This window comes from Epinephelus lanceolatus, chromosome 11 (genome assembly GCF_041903045.1).
Source record: "Epinephelus lanceolatus isolate andai-2023 chromosome 11, ASM4190304v1, whole genome shotgun sequence".
Lineage (NCBI taxonomy): Eukaryota > Metazoa > Chordata > Actinopteri > Perciformes > Serranidae > Epinephelus > Epinephelus lanceolatus.
This window is the reverse complement of record NC_135744.1, coordinates 45,713,524-45,734,127: the sequence shown is the minus strand read 5'-3', so window position 1 is coordinate 45,734,127 and position 20,604 is coordinate 45,713,524. Positions and strand designations below refer to the sequence as shown.

The following is a 20,604-nucleotide window of genomic DNA, read 5'->3' as shown; positions in this document are numbered from 1 at the left end:
TGAACTCCACATGAACTCCACCTGAACACCACATGAACACCACATGAACTCTACCTGAACGCCACATGAACACCACCTGAACTCCACCTGAACACCACATGAACACCACATAGACTCCACCTGAACGCCACATGAACACCACATGAACACCACTTGAACACCACCTGAACGCCACATGAACATCACCTGAACTCCACCTGAACACCACCTGAACTCCACCTGAACTCCACCTGAACTCCACCTGAACTCCACCTGAACGCCACCTGAACACCACCTGAACTCCACATGAACACCACCTGAACACCACATGAACACCACCTGAACTCCACCTGAACACAACCTGAATGCCACATGAACACCACCTGAACACCACCTGAACACCACATGAACTCCACCTGAACACCACATAAACACCACATGAACTCCACCTGAACACCACATGAACTCCACATGAACACCACCTGAACACCACATGAACACCACATGATCTCCACATGATCACCACCTGAATACCACCTGAACGCCACCTGAATGCCACTTGAACTCCACCTGAACACCACCTGAACTCCACCTGAACGCCACATGAACTCCACCTGAACACCACCTGAACTCTACCTGAACGCCACATGACCACCTGAACTCCACCTGAACACCACATGAACACCACATGAACTCCACCTGAACACCACATGAACACCACCTGAACTCCACCTGAACACCACCTGAACACCACATGAACACCACTTGAACACCACCTGAACGCCACATGAACATCACCTGAACTCCACCTGAACACCACCTGAACTCCACATGAACACCACCTGAACTCCACCTGAACACCACCTGAACACCACATGAACACCACTTGAACACCACCTGAACGCCACATGAACATCACCTGAACTCCACCTGAACACCACCTGAACTCCACCTGAACTCCACTTGAACACCACATGAACACCACCTGAACACCACCTGAACTCCACATGAACTCCACCTGAACGCCACATGAACACCACCTGAACTCCACCTGAACACCACATGAACACCACATGAATTCCACCTGAACACCACCTGAACTCCACCTGAACACCACATGAACTCCACCTGAACACCACCTAAACTCCACCTGAACACCACCTGAACACCACATGAACACCACATGAACTCCACCTGAACACCACATGAACACCACATGAACTCCACCTGAACGCCACATCAACACCACATAAACACCACATGAACTCCACCTGAACACCACCTGAACACCACATGAACACCACATGAACACCACATGAACTCCACCTGAATGCCACCTGAACTCCACCTGAACACCACATGAACGCCATATGAACGCCACCTGAACACCACCTGAACACCACGTGAACACCACATGAACTCCACCTGAACACCACCTGAACACCACATGAACTCCACCTGAACACCACCTGAACACCACATGATCTCCACATGAACTCCACCTGAACACCACCTGAACTCCACCTGAACGCAACCTGAACTCCACCTGAACACCTCCTGAACTCCACCTGAATGCCACCTGAACGCCACCTGAACTCCACCTGAACGCCATCTGAACACCACCTGAACACCACCTGAACGCCACCTGAACGCCACCTGAACTCCACCTGAACACCACCTGAACTCCACCTGAACGCCACCTGAACACCACATGAACACCACATGAACACCACATGATCTCCACATGAACACCACATGAACGCCACATGAACTCCACCTGAATGCCACCTGAACTCCACCTGAACTCCACCTGAACACCACGTGAACTCCACATGAACTCCACCTGAACGCCACCTGAATGCCACCTGAACTCCACCTGAACACCACCTGAACTCCACCTGAACTCCACATGAACACCACATGAACTCCACATGAACTCCACCTGAACTCCACCTGAACACCACATGAACACCACATGAACACCACATGAAGGCCACATGAACACCACCTGAACGCCACCTGAATACCACCTGAACATCACATGAACACCACATGAACTCCACCTGAACACCACATGAACACCACATGAACTCCAACTGAACACCACATGAACACCACATGAACTCCACCTGAACACCACCTGAACACCACATGAACTCCACCTGAACACCACCTGAACGCCACCTGAACACCACATGAACACCACATGAACACCACCTTAACAACACATGAACTCCACCTGAACTCCACCTGAACTCCACCTGAACACCACATGAACACCACATGAACACCACCTGAACTCCAACTGAACACCACATGAAGACCACATGAACACCACCTGAACACCACATGAACTCCACCTGAACACCACATGAACACCACCTTAACAACACATGAACTCCACCTGAACACCACATGAACTCCACCTGAACACCACCTGAACGCCATATGAACACCACATGAACTCTACCTGAACACCACATGAACACCACATGAACACCACATGAACTCCACCTGAACACCACATGAACACCACCTGAACACCACATGAACTCCACCTGAACACCACATGAACACCACCTTAACAACACATGAACTCCACCTGAACACCACATGAACTCCACCTGAACACCACCTGAACGCCATATGAACACCACCTGAATAAACAGTGATCAGTGAACAGACCAATAATCGATCAGAGATAAACATGTTGTAAACTTCCATGTGACAGCTGAAGGTTTCACGTCAGCGAGTTTCTCAATCTGAACGTTTCTGTGCCACAAAACAGGAAGTGAAACAACCAACGCTAAGTGTGTGTGTGTGTGTGTGTGTGTGTGTGTGTTGGACACAGATCTTGTAAAGTTCACCTTCAGTAAATGAGTATGACATGATTTTATTTCAGTGTGAAACTTGTCAACTTGAGTGTTTTCTGGGAGGACTGAGGGAAGTGGGAGAGCTGGGAGGACTGGGGGAACTGGGAGGACTGGGGGAGCTGGGGGGACTGGGAGGACTGGGAGGACTGGGGGAACTGTCAGGACTGGGAGGACTGGGGGAACTGTCAGGACTGGGAGGACTGGGGGAACTGGGAGGATTGGGAGGACTTGGGGAGGTGGGGAGCTGGGAGGACTGGGAGAACTGGGAGGACTGGGGGAGCTGGGAGGACTGGGAGGACTGGGGGAACTGGGAGTACTGGGAGGACTGGGAGGACTGGGGGAACTGGGAGTACTGGGAGGACTGGGAGGACTGGGGGAACTGGGAGTACCGGGAGGACTGGGAGGACTGGGGGAAGTGGGAGAACTGGGAGGACTGGGAGGACTGGGGGAGCTGGGAGGACTGGGAGAACTGGGAGGACTGGGGGAGCTGGGGGGACTGGGAGAACTGGGAGGACTGGGGGAGCTGGGAGGATTGGGAGGACTTGGGGAGCTGGGAGGACTGGGAGAACTGGGAGGACTGGGGGAGCTGGGGGGACTGGGAGGACTGGGAGGACTGGGGGAACTGTCAGGACTGGGAGGACTGGGGGAACTGTCAGGACTGGGAGGACTGGGGGAACTGGGAGGACTGGGAGGACTGGGAGAACTGGGAGGATTGGGAGGACTTGGGGAGCTGGGAGGACTGGGAGACCTGGGAGGACTGGGGGAGCTGGGAGGACTGGGAGGACTGGGGGAACTGGGAGGACTGGGAGGACTGGGGGAACTGGGAGGACTGGGAGGACTGGGAGGACTGGGCGTACTGGGAGGACTGGGAGGACTGGGAGGACTGGGGGAACTGGGGGAACTGGGAGGACTGGGAGGACTGGGGGAACTGGGAATACTGGGAGGACTGGGAGGACTGGGGGAACTGGGAGGACTGGGGGAAGTGGGAGGACTGGGAGGACTGGGAGAACTGGGAGGACTGGGGGAAGTGGGAGAACTGGGAGGACTGGGAGAACTGGGAGGACTGGGAATTGATCTAAATACTTGAGATAAATACACAAATCGATTGGAGTATATTCTTATAACTAACAGTTTTGTATATAATGTAAATAATAATAATTAAAATAACAAACACAACACATGATTTATACACATGAAGTGCTCACTAGACGCTGTGCTGATCCATAGACACGTCACTTTATGCCACAGATTGTTTCTGTGTGGCGAGCACCAGACCTGCCTCACTGAGCCACAGAGCTAGCTGTCCTCTTTCATGACTGCTGGGCACACATATCAGGCACTGTGGGTGCACTTTGCTGCACCATCCCACTCTTAATACTCTCTTAATGTTCCTGCTACTGTGTCATCTACAACTTAGCCGTCAACCATTCAGTGATTCACGATCCATCCGCCCCAAATACCAACTTAATGCATGTCACATGGCTGTGCAGTTGTCCAACAACTGCTGGCCTGTATGCACACATTCAACCCACTCATGACGCTCTTACAAGGGGCAGATTAACACCGTGCTGCCAGAGGAGGACTTTACTCTCTGCTGTCGCCACATATTCTATTAACATAAACTTTTTAGTAACTGCTGGAGGACAGAGAAGCACCACCACCAAATAAAAGGGTGAGACACAAGATGTGATGCAAATCAGATTTCTTTCTCTTTTCACTCCTTGGCTGTGTGTGACTGAACTAATCATTATAATAAACAACATAACAATCAGATCCGTTACTTTTCTTGAACATAATGATAAACAGCATCACAGTTCTCGTCACACGGAGGACGGCACATGTCGACTGGCTTAGATCTAGTTTTATTCCTTTAGTTTTAGTCAACTATTCTCCATCGATAAATGAGATGATTAAAACAAATATATTCTGTTTTAATATTTATATTTATTTTATATTACTGTGAAATTAAAACCATTAACTGCATTTTATTGTCAGTTTTATTTTTTACCTCCACATATTGAGAAAGAGAGATAGAGGGGGAGAGTGTGTTTGAACTCATCACAGTGAAAGTAAGCTGCAATACACACAGCTGCTTTTTGTCATACATTTCTGTAAAGCTTGGGGTCTACACAGTGGTGGTCGTACACTGACTACTGTGGAGAGTATGAGGATGAAGCTACAGAATATTGTTTCCCAGCCAAGCGGAGTGAACGTGTCAAGGGCTTGTGCTAAGAGGAGGAACTGGGACGTAGCATAAGAGTGATGCAATACGTACTGACCACAGTGTGTAGTTATGTACTCAACAGAAAGAAGTTATTGTTGCCATGGTAACTCTCCAGCGGCTGCTGCTACTACTCAAACCCTGGTGCCATCAGGCCAGTAGTATTACCCCCAGTGAATGCTGTCAACCAATCACATGGCAGTATGGTACTGTCCACCAATCACATCACAGTATACTCCAAAGGGGCGTAACTTCAGGACCAGCCTGCGGTCTGCAGTTGGGTTGGTGATAGTGATCTGAACTGATATCAGGTAAAAACACATACTTATAATGCTGAATCTCCTCTCTCCTCCATCTCCTCCATCTCCTCTATCTCCTCCAGTCTCTCCTCTGTCTCCTCCAGTCTCTCCTCTGTCTCCTCCAGTCTCTCCTCTGTCTCCTCCTGTCTCTCCTCTATCTCCTCCTGTCTCTCCTCTGTCTCCTCCTGTCTCTCCTCTGTCTCCTCCAGTCTCTCCTCTATCTCCTCCTGTCTCTCCTCTATCTCCTCCTGTCTCTCTCCTACTTGTCATCTGACACAAAACATATTGATGCGAGACATGTGACCAGTGGGACAATCTGAGGTGCAGCAGTCATAGACTTTGATTGTTGTAGCCTGAGGAAAACTATACTGAGTGTTTTACAACTCATCTACATCTATCTATCTATCTATCTATCTATCTATCTATCTATCTATCTAATCTGACCTTCTGGAACAAGTTGGTTTTGGTCTCACTCCCTCTGGACTTTAGCTCCTCCTTTACTGAACTCACTTCCTGTTTGTCTGCTCCTCACCTGAGCTCAGCTGACAGTCAGAGGGAGGTCCTTCACTGACGTCTCAAACGTCTGTTTAACAGGCAGAATCAGCCAATAGAAACAAACTGACGGGCTGACGAGGGGGAACTAAGGCAATGCTCAGTGACAGCACAACATCGCCCGACGGCTCAGTGTTGACGTGGTGTGTCAGGGCCTTTAAACAGAGGCAGCATTGTCGACGGGAGTGATGTGTGAGGTCATTAAATACATCACAACAAGTTTTCTTTTCACTACTTCACTGATTGGTTCTGTTTCACCAGTTTTAAAATCCCTTCGTCGTCTCCTGAGGTCAGATCTGACTTTAACCTCTCGGCCTCCATGATCTGTGGGGACTCTGCAGCATCGTGTCCGTTAGCTTCAGAACAAGTGCACGGATACTGTTGAGATGAAAACAGAGTACGGACAGAGAGCCACATCTCTCTCTGTCTGTGTCTCTGTCTGTCTGTGTCTGTGTCTGTGTCTGTCTCTCTCTGTGTTTGTCTGTGTGTGTGTGTCTCTGTCTGTCTCTGTCTCTGTCTGTCTCTGTGTCTTACGTTGAGCATTGACTCAGATGTCCTGCAGGTCCTTTTGATAACAACGCCACACATTCGCTCTGTGTTCCTTCACGGCTTCGTCATGACTCAACATGTTTACATTTACCGCTCTGTGAACATGTTGAAGACAAACAGCAGTGAGGACAAACATGTCTTCAGCAGTGAGGACAAACATGTCTTCAGCGGTGAGGACAAACATGTCTTCAGCAGTGAGGACAAACATGTCTTCAGCGGTGAGGACAAACATGTCTTTAGTGGTGAGGACAAACATGTCTTCAGCGGTGAGGACAAACATGTCTTCAGCGGTGAGGACAAACATGTCTTCAGCGGTGAGGACAAACATGTCTTCAGCAGTGAGGACAAACATGTCTTTAGTGGTGAGGACAAACAGTCTGCGGCTGAAACCCTTCCTCCTGAGGCATGCTGGGAAACCAGGCCACAGCAGGATGAAGACATTGTGAAACTGTGGAGTTTGTGACTGCTGGTGAGTCACAGCTCAACACAATCATTAACCCTCTGAACTCTGAAACGCTCCTCCACTGCCTGCAGCTGTATTTCTGCTCATCGTGATGTCACTTCCTGTCTTATCTTCAAATGTTTCATCTCCCAGAAATCTGTCCAACCCCAGCTCATATTAAACAAAATAAAGCACAACTGATTTACAAAATAAAAATATTTTCATCCATCCATCCATCCATCCATCCATCATCCATCCATCATCCATCATCCATCTATCCATCCATCCATCCATCATCCATCATCCATCATCTATCCATCCATCATCCATCCATCCATCATCTATCCATCCATCATCCATCCATCCATCATCCATCCATCATCCATCATCCATCTATCCATCCATCATCCATCATCCATCCATCCATCCAGCATCCATCCATCCATCATCCATCCATCCATCCATCCATCCATCCATCATCCATCCATCCATCATCCATCCATCATCCATCATCCATCTATCCATCCATCCATCCATCATCCATCATCCATCATCCATCCATCCATCATCTATCCATCCATCATCCATCCATCCATCATCCATCCATCATCCATCATCCATCTATCCATCCATCATCCATCATCCATCCATCCATCCAGCATCCATCCATCCATCATCCATCCATCCATCCATCCATCCGTCATCCATCCATCCATCCATCCATCCATCATTTATCATCCATCCATCCATCCATCTATCCATCTATCCATCCATCATCCATCCATCATCCATCCATCCATCATCCATCCATCCATCCATCCGTCATCCATCCATCCATCCATCCATCCATCCATCCATCCATCATTTATCATCCATCCATCCATCCATCATTTATCATCCATCCATCCATCCATCCATCCATCATTTATCATCCATCCATCCATCCATCCATCCATCCATCTATCTATCATCCATCCATCATCCATCCATCATCCATCCATCATCTATCCATCCATCCATCCATCCATCCATCCATCCATCATTTATCATCCATCCATCCATCCATCCATCCATCCATCCATCCATCATCCATCCATCCATCCATCCATCATCCATCCATCATCCATCCATCCATCCATCCATCATCCATCCATCATCCATCCATCATCCATCCATCATCTATCCATCCATCCATCCATCCATCCATCCATCCATCATTTATCATCCATCCATCCATCCATCATTTATCATCCATCCATCCATCCATCCATCCATCATTTATCATCCATCCATCCATCCATCCATCCATCCATCTATCTATCATCCATCCATCATCCATCCATCATCCATCCATCATCTATCCATCCATCCATCCATCCATCCATCCATCCATCATTTATCATCCATCCATCCATCCATCCATCCATCCATCCATCCATCATCCATCCATCCATCCATCCATCATCCATCCATCATCCATCCATCCATCCATCCATCATCCATCCATCATCCATCCATCCATCCATCCATCCATCATCCATCATCCATCCATCCATCCATCCATCCATCCGCCCATCCCACAGGTGAAGAATAAGAATACAGCAACACATGAACAAATTAACAACAACAACAATAATAATAGAAATGATATTAAATATATGGGATCAAGCATTAGCTACAGTGTTCACATTTCAGTCTGTGTTTGTGATGTCAGCAGGAAGTTCCTGATGACATCACATACTTTATAATCTCTGATGTCACAGACTTATCTGAACTCACTTGTTGTTTTAACTTTATACAAACGTGTTTCTTCTTCAGTCTGACCGTTGCATTAATCTAATTTTACTGATGTGTGAATAATTTTGTCTCGTATGATACACATTATAAACTATTTTAATATTTGTTATCGTTCATCAGTTTTATCTTCATAAAGTTTTATTGCTATGCTTAAGTCCTGTTTAAATAAAGTGTAGTCCTGTTTAAATGAAGTTAAGTGCTGTTTAAATAAAGATTAGTCTGTTTAAATAAAGTTTAGTGCCATTCTGGATGTCACTAACTCGGCTTCTTCTCCGGAGCCTTTGTGCTCCACTGTCTCTCAGAATAACTCATATCACAGCGGTGCCTGTGATATGATATTGTACCACAGTAGCCAGAACTATAACTATAATATTATTACTTTCAATAATGTTGTTGTAAGCTACTGTCATTACCTGCATCTCTCTCTCTCTCTCTCTCTCTCTCTCTCTCTCTCTCTGTCTCTCTCTCTCTGTCTCATTGTGTCATATGGATTACTGTTAATTTATTATGCTGATCTGTTCTGTACGACATCTATTGCACGTCTGTCCGTCCTGGAAGAGGGATGTTGTATGCTGTAAAGCCCTGTGAGGCAAATTGTGATTTGTGATATTGGGCTTTATAAATAAAATTGAATTGAATTGAATTGAATTGAATTGCTGTTTAAATAAAGTTTAGACCTGTTTAGATATAGTTTAGTCTTGTTTAAATAAAGTTTAGACCTGTTTAGATATAGTTTAGTCTTGTTTAAATAAAGTTTAGTGCTGTTTAAATAAAGTGTAGTCCTGTTTAGATATAGTTTAGTCATGTTTAAATAAAGTTTAGTGCTGTTTGAATAAAGTTTAGTGCTGTTTAAATAAAGTTTAGTCTTGTTTAAATAAAGTTTAGTGCTGTTTGAATAAAGTTTAGTCCTGTTTAGATATAGTTTAGTCTTGTTTAAATAAAGTTTAGTGATGTTTAAATAAAGTTTAGTCCTATTTAGATATAGTTTAGTCTTGTTTGAATAAAGTTTAGTGCTGTTTGAATAAAGTTTAGTCCTGTTTAAATAAAGTTGAGTGCTGTTTGAATAAAGTTTAGTGCTGTTTAAATAAAGTTTAGTCCGGTTTAGATACAGTTTAGCCTTGTTTAAATAAAGTTTAGTGCTGTTTAAATAAAGTTTAGTGCTGTTTAGATAAAGTTTAGTCTTGTTTAAATACAGTTTAGTCCTGTTTAGATAAAGTTTAGTCTTGTTTAAATAAAGTTTAGTGCTGTTTAAATAAAGTTTAGTCCTATTTAGATATAGTTTAATCTTGTTTGAATAAAGTTAAGTGCTGTTTGAATAAAGTTTAGTGCTGATTAAATAAAGTTTAGTGCTGTTTAAATATAGCCTGAGTGTCAGACTGAAGCTCCCAGAACCTTCAGTCTGACATAGCCTCCATTGAAGGCGATTTACAAGGGGGAGGGAATTTGATTTTTTCCCTAATCAATCAGTAGAGATCAATGACTCACCCAGAATCTGACGTCATTAGTATCCATGCCTCGGGGGTGCCGAAAACAAGCGAGCATTGCCCGTTTAAAATGTTTCCGTCGTCATGCACCCCCAGCTGCATCGTCGTTAAATCCAGTTTAGCAGCTTCCTTAATTTGGTCCTCCATTAACGCAAGTAGTGGCAAAATATCTCGATAGCATCGTTAATGTGGTCTGTAGGATCTGTAGCGGTCGCCATTGTTGCTATCCTCACCAGTTACCCACCGGCGTACAGCTTGACATCAGCGTGGCGCTGATTGGCTAATCGTTAGACCCGCCCCCACCCCCGGCGTTCATTGGTCCGTCCATCGTTTGGACGAGATAAATCACAAATTCATTGAAGTACAGTACAGGCCAAAAGTTTGGACACACCTTCTCATTCAATGCGTTTTCTTTATTTTCATGACTATTTACATTGTAGATTCTCACTGAAGGCATCAAAACTATGAATGAACACATGTGGAGTTATGTACTTAACAAAAAAAGGTGAAATAACTGAAAACATGTTTTATATTCTAGTTTCTTCAAAATAGCCACCCTTTGCTCTGATTACTGCTTTGCACACTCTTGGCATTCTCTCCATGAGCTTCAAGAGGTAGTCACCTGAAATGGTTTCCACTTCACAGGTGTGCCTTATCAGGGTTAATTAGTGGAATTTCTTGCTTTATCAATGGGGTTGGGACCATCAGTTGTGTTGTGCAGAAGTCAGGTTAATACACAGCCGACAGCCCTATTGGACAACTGTTAAAATTCATATTATGGCAAGAACCAATCAGCTAACTAAAGAAAAACCAGTGGCCATCATTACTTTAAGAAATGAAGGTCAGTCAGTCCGGAAAATTGCAAAAACTTTAAATGTGTCCCCAAGTGGAGTCGCAAAAACCATCAAGCGCTACAACGAAACTGGCACACATGAGGACCGACCCAGGAAAGGAAGACCAAGAGTCACCTCTGCTTCTGAGGATAAGTTCATCCCAGTCACCAGCCTCAGAAATGGCAAGTTAACAGCAGCTCAGATCAGAGACCAGATGAATGCCACACAGAGTTCTAGCAGCAGACCCATCTCTAGAACAACTGTTAAGAGGAGACTGCGCCAATCAGGCCTTCATGGTCAAATAGCTGCTAGGAAACCACTGCTAAGGAGAGGCAACAAGCAGAAGAGATTTGTTTGGGCCAAGAAACACAAGGAATGGACATTAGACCAGTGGAAATCTGTGCTTTGGTCTGATGAGTCCAAATTTGAGATCTTTGGTTCCAACCGCCGTGTCTTTGTGAGACGCAGAAAAGGTGAACGGATGGATTCCACATGCCTGGTTCCCACTGTGAAGCATGGAGGAGGAGGTGTGATGGTGTGGGGGTGTTTTGCTGGTGACACTGTTGGGGATTTATTCAAAATTGAAGGCACACTGAACCAGCATGGCTACCACAGCATCCTGCAGCGACATGCCATCCCATCCGGTTTGCGTTTAGTTGGACCATCATTTATTTTTCAACAGGACAATGACCCCAAACACACCTCCAGGCTGTGTAAGGGCTATTTGACCAAGAAGGAGAGTGATGGAGTGCTGCGGCAGATGACCTGGCCTCCACAGTCACCGGACCTGAACCCAATCCAGATGGTTTGGGGTGAGCTGGACCGCAGAGTGAAGGCAAAGGGGCCAACAAGTGCTAAACACCTCTGGGAACTCCTTCAAGACTGTTGGAAAACCATTTCAGGTGACTACCTCTTGAAGCTCATGGAGAGAATGCCAAGAGTGTGCAAAGCAGTAATCAGAGCAAAGGGTGGCTATTTTGAAGAAACTAGAATATAAAACATGTTTTCAGTTATTTCACCTTTTTTTGTTAAGTACATAACTCCACATGTGTTCATTCATAGTTTTGATGCCTTCAGTGAGAATCTACAATGTAAATAGTCATGAAAATAAAGAAAACGCATTGAATGAGAAGGTGTGTCCAAACTTTTGGCCTGTACTGTATGTCAGACCAGTAATGCAAGCCTACTCAGTTGAGAAGGCGGGGTCTATGGTCTGGAACCAGGCTAGTTTAAATAAAGTTTAGTCCTGTTTAGATATAGTTTAGTGCTGTTTAAATAAAGTTTAGTCCTGTATAGATATAGTTTAGTGCTGTTTAAATAAAGTTTAGTCCTGTTTAAATAAAGTTTAGTCCTGTATAGATATAGTTTAGTGCTGTTTAAATAAAGTTTAGTGCTGTTTAAATAAAGTTTAGTCCTGTATAGATATAGTTTAGTGCTGTTTAAATAAAGTTTAGTCCTGTTTAAATAAAGTTTAGTCCTGTATAGATATAGTTTAGTGCTGTTTAAATAAAGTTTAGTCCTGTATAGATATAGTTTAGTGTTGTTTAAATAAAGTTTAGTCCTGTTTAAATAAAGTTTAGTCCTGTATAGATATAGTTTAGTGCTGTTTAAATAAAGTTTAGTCCTGTATAGATATAGTTTAGTGTTGTTTAAATAAAGTTTAGTCCTGTTTAAATAAAGTTTAGTCCTGTATAGATATAGTTTAGTGCTGTTTAAATAAAGTTTAGTCCTGTATAGATATAGTTTAGTGCTGTTTAAATAAAGTTTAGTCCTGTTTAGATATAGTTTAGTGCTGTTTAAATTAAATTTAATGCTGTTTAAATAAAGTTTAGTCCTGTTTAGATATAGTTTAGTGCTGTTTAAATGAAATTTAATGTTGTTTAAATAAAGTTTAGTCCTGTTTAGATATAGTTTAGTCCTGTTTAAATAAAGTTTAGTCCTGTTTAAATAAAGTTTAGTCTTGTTTAAATAAAGTTTAGTCCTGTTTAGATATAGTTTAGTGCTGTTTAAATGAAATTTAATGCTGTTTAAATAAAGTTTAGTCCTGTTTAGATATAGTTTAGTCTTGTTTAAATAAAGTTTAGTCCTGTTTAAATAAAGTTTAGTCCTGTTTAAATAAAGTTTAGTCTTGTTTAAATAAAGTTTAGTCCTGTTTAAATAAAGTTTAGTCTTGTTTAAATAAAGTTTAGTCCTGTTTGAATAAAGTTTATTGTTATTATAATGTAAGCAGCAGTGTTGGTGAGAGAGAGCTGTGATATTTGTGATGTCATCAGTATCAATAAACATAGTGATTATTATTAATGACAGAATAACTGATCGTCTCCTGTCAGTGTAAAACTTGTATCTCCACAGTTCAGATACAGATCAGCTGACTTCACTGTTTGTTTATTAATAAACATGTTCATCAATTTATCCACCCATTCATCCAGTCATCCATTCATCCATTCACTGTCATCATCCTTCAAAGTGTATTCATGGAGATAAGAGGTTGTTCTATCGACAGATGTGAGGATGTCTTGGAGAAAGTGCTGCAGTTAAGAGGTTTCCTGATAGACAGGGGGTCGGTGTGATGAAACCTCACACGGTCAGGAAACACATTTAATACCACACACACACACACACACACACACACACTCACTGTGTGTGTGTGTGTATATGTGTGTGTGTGAGGGTCCCTTTGGTCCCACTTCCTCGTCTCACTTCTTCTTTACTGAGGACTCTGGTGAAGGAACTCGTTACCACAGCAATGTGTTTACATTCAGTCCACGACCAGCTCAGTGGGAGGACAACGAGTAACAAGAGTAATCAGAGTACTCAGAGTAACAGTGGTTGTATTAATGACAGTATTATTATTTATATGGAGCAGTGACTCATATAAAGACACAGAGGACACAACAGGACACTGGACTCAGTGTCCTGTTGTGTCCTCAGAGTATTTGTTCTGTGTATTTATTCTTTCTTTATCTGAGTCTTTATCATGTCATTAAATATTCATATATTTTTTGATATTTCATCGTGATGTTTCCCATCTGACAGATTTGTGGTTTTTATTTGAGTTTATATGTTTATGTTTTTAAAGCTTTGTGCACGGAGGCAGCGAGCGTGCACGGTCACGTACATACAGAAATAAAGTACAGTTCATTATTGAAGACATAAATTAATGTGATGAAACAAAGATTATAAACCACTGATGATGTCACATGATCTTTATCAATTATACTAACTAGTTATTGATCTGTGCTGATGACATCACTTCCTGTCTTTTCTCTGTCTCCACAAACACAAACATTGTTTTTTATATTTTTCTGCAGCTTCATTTTGTTTTTAGATCAGAAATATTTTCATCATATTTACACAGAAATCAGTCACAGGAAATGAATGTCGACAAAACTAAAAGACTTATAAACATCAATAATAATAATAACAATAATAATAATAACAATAACAATAATAATACTAATCATAATAATGAGAATAATAAAGTGTTTCAGTCTGATGAGTGATAAATATTAACTTTATGGGCAGAACTTACTGAACTTTATTTGTTCTTATTGAGAGAAAAGGAAACTTTTATTCTGACTGTATGAACACGAATAATTAATATTAATAAACAGTTATTAATGTTAATAAACAGTCACAGTGAAATGACTTGTTGATTATCATCAGTGAACAGGATGTACTCATGTTTATAGACTGGAGTTTATAAATGATGATTTATTAATATCAGAGACACAGATATGGGGTTTATATATTTACATATATATATAATTAATGTTAATTAACAGATGTTTAAATTAAAACATGTTCTGGTTAATTAATTTATGAATCTCTGTGTTTGGTGGTTTTAAGTTTTCTGTCTCAGCCTCGACTGCAGATAATCAACCTGTTCATTAATAAAGTTTAATAACAAAGTGTTGCTAATAAAATTTTCTGACCTGCAGCAGAGCAGCAGCAGCTGAGGGCGAGCGTCAGCAGCAGACAATGGACCCTCATCTCTCTCTCTCTCTCTCTCTCTATTTGCTGTTGTTCTTCAGACAGTCGAAGTCAAACTGAAGCAGAACAACTTCCTGTCAACCACCTGACCTGACGCCACCCACACCACCCACCGCCCTCTGTGCTCCACCCTCTGTGTCCTCTCTGGGTAGTGCTAGTTAACAGCAGCATTAGTGTGTCGTTGTAAAATTTTCTCTGAGGGGGATAAGGCTGACAAATAATAAAAGACATGGAGGCATCAAATTGAAAATAGAAAACAAAGAGAAAGGACAGAAAGTCGAACTCATCACAGCAACTCTGAGTTACTGCTGAGATTCACTTCTATTGAAATAAACTGAATGAACCGCAGAGAATAAAAACATTAATACAGAATAATAATCACAGTTTTATATTTGTTACCACTGTGTGTTTGAATTCCTCGAGTCCTGGTTCCTTTCAGTTTCACACGTCTGTGTGAAGATGTTACACATGAATCCATTAATCATGTTTTTATATGGAACCTCAGTTTCCGTATTTTCTCCTGTGAAGTTCACTTTATAGAAAAGCTTTTTATTTTCTGCCTGCAGCTGTTGGGGGGCGCCACAGTCATAGAATTTAACATGTTAACTTTACTACAGGACGCCATGATCTCTGGAGTCACTGTAGCTGCAAAATAATCAGTCACGTCCTGATTTTTCATCAACTGACTCAGAATTCTCGGCGCTATGAGACGCATCTCCAGGACTGGTGTCTGAACAACTTCAAAACAAAATGTTTATATATCTGTAACAGACAAAATAAATGGCTGATCTCCCTCCCTGGGGTTAACACAGCATCACAGAGTCGTCTCTCTGCGCGACATCCGGAGGTGGAGCAAGAATACTGCGTTCAAACTTTACTGAGGGAAACAGATTAAAAATCAAAGCAGGACTGAGGTCACCTCTCTGAGTCTGAGCTTCTTCATCAGCAGGTCGCTCATTCACTCATTCACTCATTCACTGATTAGTGGACTACAACTTAAAGACACACAAGCCGTTTCTCAATATACGTTCTTGTGCAGACTTGTGACACGTCATCAGTCACAGCCCAAGTATTATTCCAATTCAAAGTTCACATCTAGCCAAGTTCAGTCCAAATGCCCGGATGTGTTCTCGCCACGCCCATTTCACCAGGGATGCATCGGAGCAGACTTGTGTGGACTTCAGACAGCCAGGTATCCCAGCATGCATTTCGCAGCAATCAGGCGCACAATTGTAAGCCATAATTACCAATATGTTACTGTTGTGTTGTCACAGAACGTAGTGTTTTCATGCGTAGTTTAAACGTCAGACCCGTGGTCGATGTTTTAATATAGAGCCCAGTTGAATGTGACTGAGGTCCGCTAGATGACAGCAGTGTCAACGCTCATAGATAATAAACATGTGTGTATGAGCGCTCAGGCTGCCCCACAGAGAGCAGTAGTGCTCTGGTAGTCCTTTTAAACTCGTCACTTATATCTCTGTAGTGGTTAAATATGACATGTAACTCGTTTGGCGAATGTCTAATGAGCAACATTCAGTCTCAGTATATAAGATATATTATTATATTATTAAATGTTGTAACATGTTATTGTTCTTTGCATTCTTTTGCTTATTTATGTGTTTTTACCATTCAATAATGATTTTAAGAATTTATTGTAATTTATTTATTGTATTTAAAGATTAATTGTCTTTATTGTAGTATTTATTCAACAGCATTTTAAATATTGATTATCTGATTTGAATCGTATACCTGATGTCTGAATAAACTTCTCCTCTTCACATCTGACCTGTGTGATCCATTTATATTGGTGAGGACAGACTAAATGACAAACTGCTGTCAGTGTAATCCAGTACAGTTCAACAGCACCACAATCTACAACTCAACACTTCAATAAAATGTCAGACTGAATATTAAACTGCTGTTGTTTTTTCTAGGTGCACCAAGTAAACTGTCACGTCTCCATAAAAATGTAGACAGAAAGCATAATGATGAGACAAATGCAGTGATGGACAGTAACTAAGTATATTTACTGAAGTAGCTACTTAAGTACAAATCTGATGTACTTTGGGTATTTCATTTACCGAGAGGGAAATACTGTGCATTCTACTCAAGCTACATTTATTTGATAGCTACAGTTACTTTCAGATAGTTTGTTTTATATGTTGTTGTTTCATATTTACAAGTTGCTGTGTGTTGTTATAGATCAGACTAGTGCACCAGTGACAGCTGTTAAAATAAGTTCTACCATGACAACATTTAAATGCTGCTCACGTGTAGCCTACGTTGATCAATTAATACTCAATACATATTCATGTACAGTACAGGCCAAAAGTTTGGACACACCTTCTCATTCAATGCGTTTTCTTTATTTTCATGACTATTTACATTGTAGATTCTCACTGAAGGCATCAAAACTATGAATGAACACATGTGGAGTTATGTACTTAACAAAAAAAGGTGAAATAACTGAAAACATGTTTTATATTCTAGTTTCTTCAAAATAGCCACCCTTTGCTCTGATTACTGCTTTGCACACTCTTGGCATTCTCTCCATGAGCTTCAAGAGGTAGTCACCTGAAATGGTTTTCCAACAGTCTTGAAGGAGTTCCCAGAGGTGTTTAGCACTTGTTGGCCCCTTTGCCTTCACTCTGCGGTCCAGCTCACCCCAAACCATCTGGATTGGGTTCAGGTCCGGTGACTGTGGAGGCCAGGTCATCTGCCGCAGCACTCCATCACTCTCCTTCTTGGTCAAATAGCCCTTACACAGCCTGGAGGTGTGTTTGGGGTCATTGTCCTGTTGAAAAATAAATGATGGTCCAACTAAACGCAAACCGGATGGGATGGCATGTCGCTGCAGGATGCTGTGGTAGCCATGCTGGTTCAGTGTGCCTTCAATTTTGAATAAATCCCCAACAGTGTCACCAGCAAAACACCCCCACACCATCACACCTCCTCCTCCATGCTTCACAGTGGGAACCAGGCATGTGGAATCCATCCGTTCACCTTTTCTGCGTCTCACAAAGACACGGCGGTTGGAACCAAAGATCTCAAATTTGGACTCATCAGACCAAAGCACAGATTTCCACTGGTCTAATGTCCATTCCTTGTGTTTCTTGGCCCAAACAAATCTCTTCTGCTTGTTGCCTCTCCTTAGCAGTGGTTTCCTAGCAGCTATTTGACCATGAAGGCCTGATTGGCGCAGTCTCCTCTTAACACTTGTTCTAGAGATGGGTCTGCTGCTAGAACTCTGTGTGGCATTCATCTGGTCTCTGATCTGAGCTGCTGTTAACTTGCCATTTCTGAGGCTGGTGACTCGGATGAACTTATCCTCAGAAGCAGAGGTGACTCTTGGTCTTCCTTTCCTGGGTCGGTCCTCATGTGTGCCAGTTTCGTTGTAGCGCTTGATGGTTTTTGCGACTCCACTTGGGGACACATTTAAAGTTTTTGCAATTTTCCGGACTGACTGACCTTCATTTCTTAAAGTAATGATGGCCACTGGTTTTTCTTTAGTTAGCTGATTGGTTCTTGCCATAATATGAATTTTAACAGTTGTCCAATAGGGCTGTCGGCTGTGTATTAACCTGACTTCTGCACAACACAACTGATGGTCCCAACCCCATTGATAAAGCAAGAAATTCCACTAATTAACCCTGATAAGGCACACCTGTGAAGTGGAAACCATTTCAGGTGACTACCTCTTGAAGCTCATGGAGAGAATGCCAAGAGTGTGCAAAGCAGTAATCAGAGCAAAGGGTGGCTATTTTGAAGAAACTAGAATATAAAACATGTTTTCAGTTATTTCACCTTTTTTTGTTAAGTACATAACTCCACATGTGTTCATTCATAGTTTTGATGCCTTCAGTGAGAATCTACAATGTAAATAGTCATGAAAATAAAGAAAACGCATTGAATGAGAAGGTGTGTCCAAACTTTTGGCCTGTACTGTACATATTCATTTCTTACAATGTCTATGAAAAGCCGCAGGGCTGTGTTTATATTGGTTTATTCTACATGCATGTATACAACACAGTACAACAGCCAAGGCGAGCGGAGGTGGTGACATCATCAAGTTTGCTGCTGTTCCAAAAGCAGAAATGACTGTACTCCCGTCCTCCCGTTCTTGGGAAGTCCAGCCTGCCGAACTTGAGCATTGAGAAATGCCTAGAGACACTGGATGCTTCTCAGAGTCAAGGACAAGTCCTTGGTAGGAGCCTGTTCGAGTCCTACAGAGTCCAGGTGAGACTCCGCCCTCACATCCAGTGAACACATGGTGGAACAGTGTGCTCAGGTGAGCGTCACTGAACAGGCTCCACCTTCAATTCAGGCAAATCATGAGCACAGAATTGTGGGTACTTCATGTCTGCTGAGGATACAGACACGCATCCTTTAAATTTCTCTGAAAGAAGGACGTTTAATGATGATATATGTTAGTTAAAGTTTTTAACCTGGTCTCTTTTTAATTGTCTAAAAATATTTAAGCTCATGATCCAGATCTGTAAAGTTCTATTTTCTGTTTTCTCTCTGAGTCCTGAAACTGAACTTTTATATGTTGTAAATATACATGTGTGTGTGTGTGTGTGTGTCCTGTGGTGTCTTTGTTTAAAGTATAAATCCATATCAATCTTTCTATCAATCTATAAAAACACATCATCATTGATTATTGATCAGATTTAGTATCGATAATCTGAATCTGTAAAGGAACTGAAGCTGATAAATTTAGGTCAGTGAAATGATTTCCCTCTGAGACAGAAAAGAGGAAAGTAACAGAAAAAGGCTACTCGAGTAAAGTAAAAGTACCTCATACGGTACTGTAGTTCATGAGCTCACACGGTACCGTAGTTCATGAGCTCACACAGTACCGTAGTTCATGAGCTCACACAGTACTGTAGTTCATGAGCTCACACAGTACTGTAGTTCATGTGCCCTTCACAGTACTGTAGTTCATGAGCTCACACGGTACCGTAGTTCATGAGCTCACACGGTACCGTAGTTCATGTGCTCACACGGTACTGTAGTTCATGAGCTCACACGGTACTGTAGTTCATGAGCTCACACGGTACCGTAGTTCATGAGCTCACACGGTACCGTAGTTCATGAGCTCACACGGTACCGTAGTTCATGTGCTCACACGGTACCGTAGTTCATGTGCTCACACGGTACCGTAGTTCATGAGCTCACACGGTACCGTAGTTCATGAGCTCACACAGTACCGTAGTTCATGAGCTCACACGGTACCGTAGTTCATGAGCTCACACAGTACTGTAGTTCATGAGCTCACACAGTACTGTAGTTCATGTGCTCACACAGTACCGTAGTTCATGAGCTCACACAGTACCGTAGTTCATGTGCTCACACAGTACTGTAGTTCATGAGCTCACACGGTACCGTAGTTCATGAGCTCACACGGTACCGTAGTTCATGAGCTCACACGGTACCGTAGTTCATGTGCTCACACGGTACCGTAGTTCATGTGCTCACACGGTACCGTAGTTCATGAGCTCACACAGTACCGTAGTTCATGAGCTCACACGATACCGTAGTTCATGAGCTCACACAGTACTGTAGTTCATGAGCTCACACAG

At 42.7% G+C, this 20,604-nt stretch overlaps 2 protein-coding genes across 2 annotated transcripts in view; one reads left to right on the top strand and one right to left on the bottom strand.

The window, feature by feature from the left end:
* The window catches only part of csf1rb (colony stimulating factor 1 receptor, b), a 42,309-nt gene extending 27,234 nt beyond the window's left edge, over window positions 1-15,075 (bottom strand). Inside the window, exon 1 of the mRNA XM_078172720.1 lies at window positions 14,965-15,075. Within this exon, the coding sequence (XP_078028846.1) occupies window positions 14,965-15,022 (58 nt within the window). The 5' untranslated portion in view covers window positions 15,023-15,075. The remainder of the gene's footprint in view (window positions 1-14,964) is intronic.
* On the top strand, window positions 2,856-3,931 carry LOC144464611 (uncharacterized). The gene is made up of 3 exons (XM_078172127.1): window positions 2,856-2,859; window positions 2,923-3,088; window positions 3,133-3,931. Exons 1-3 carry the CDS (start codon window positions 2,856-2,858, stop codon window positions 3,929-3,931), a joined length of 969 nt encoding a protein of 322 aa, XP_078028253.1.
* Window positions 15,076-20,604: the final 5,529 nt, after the last annotated feature.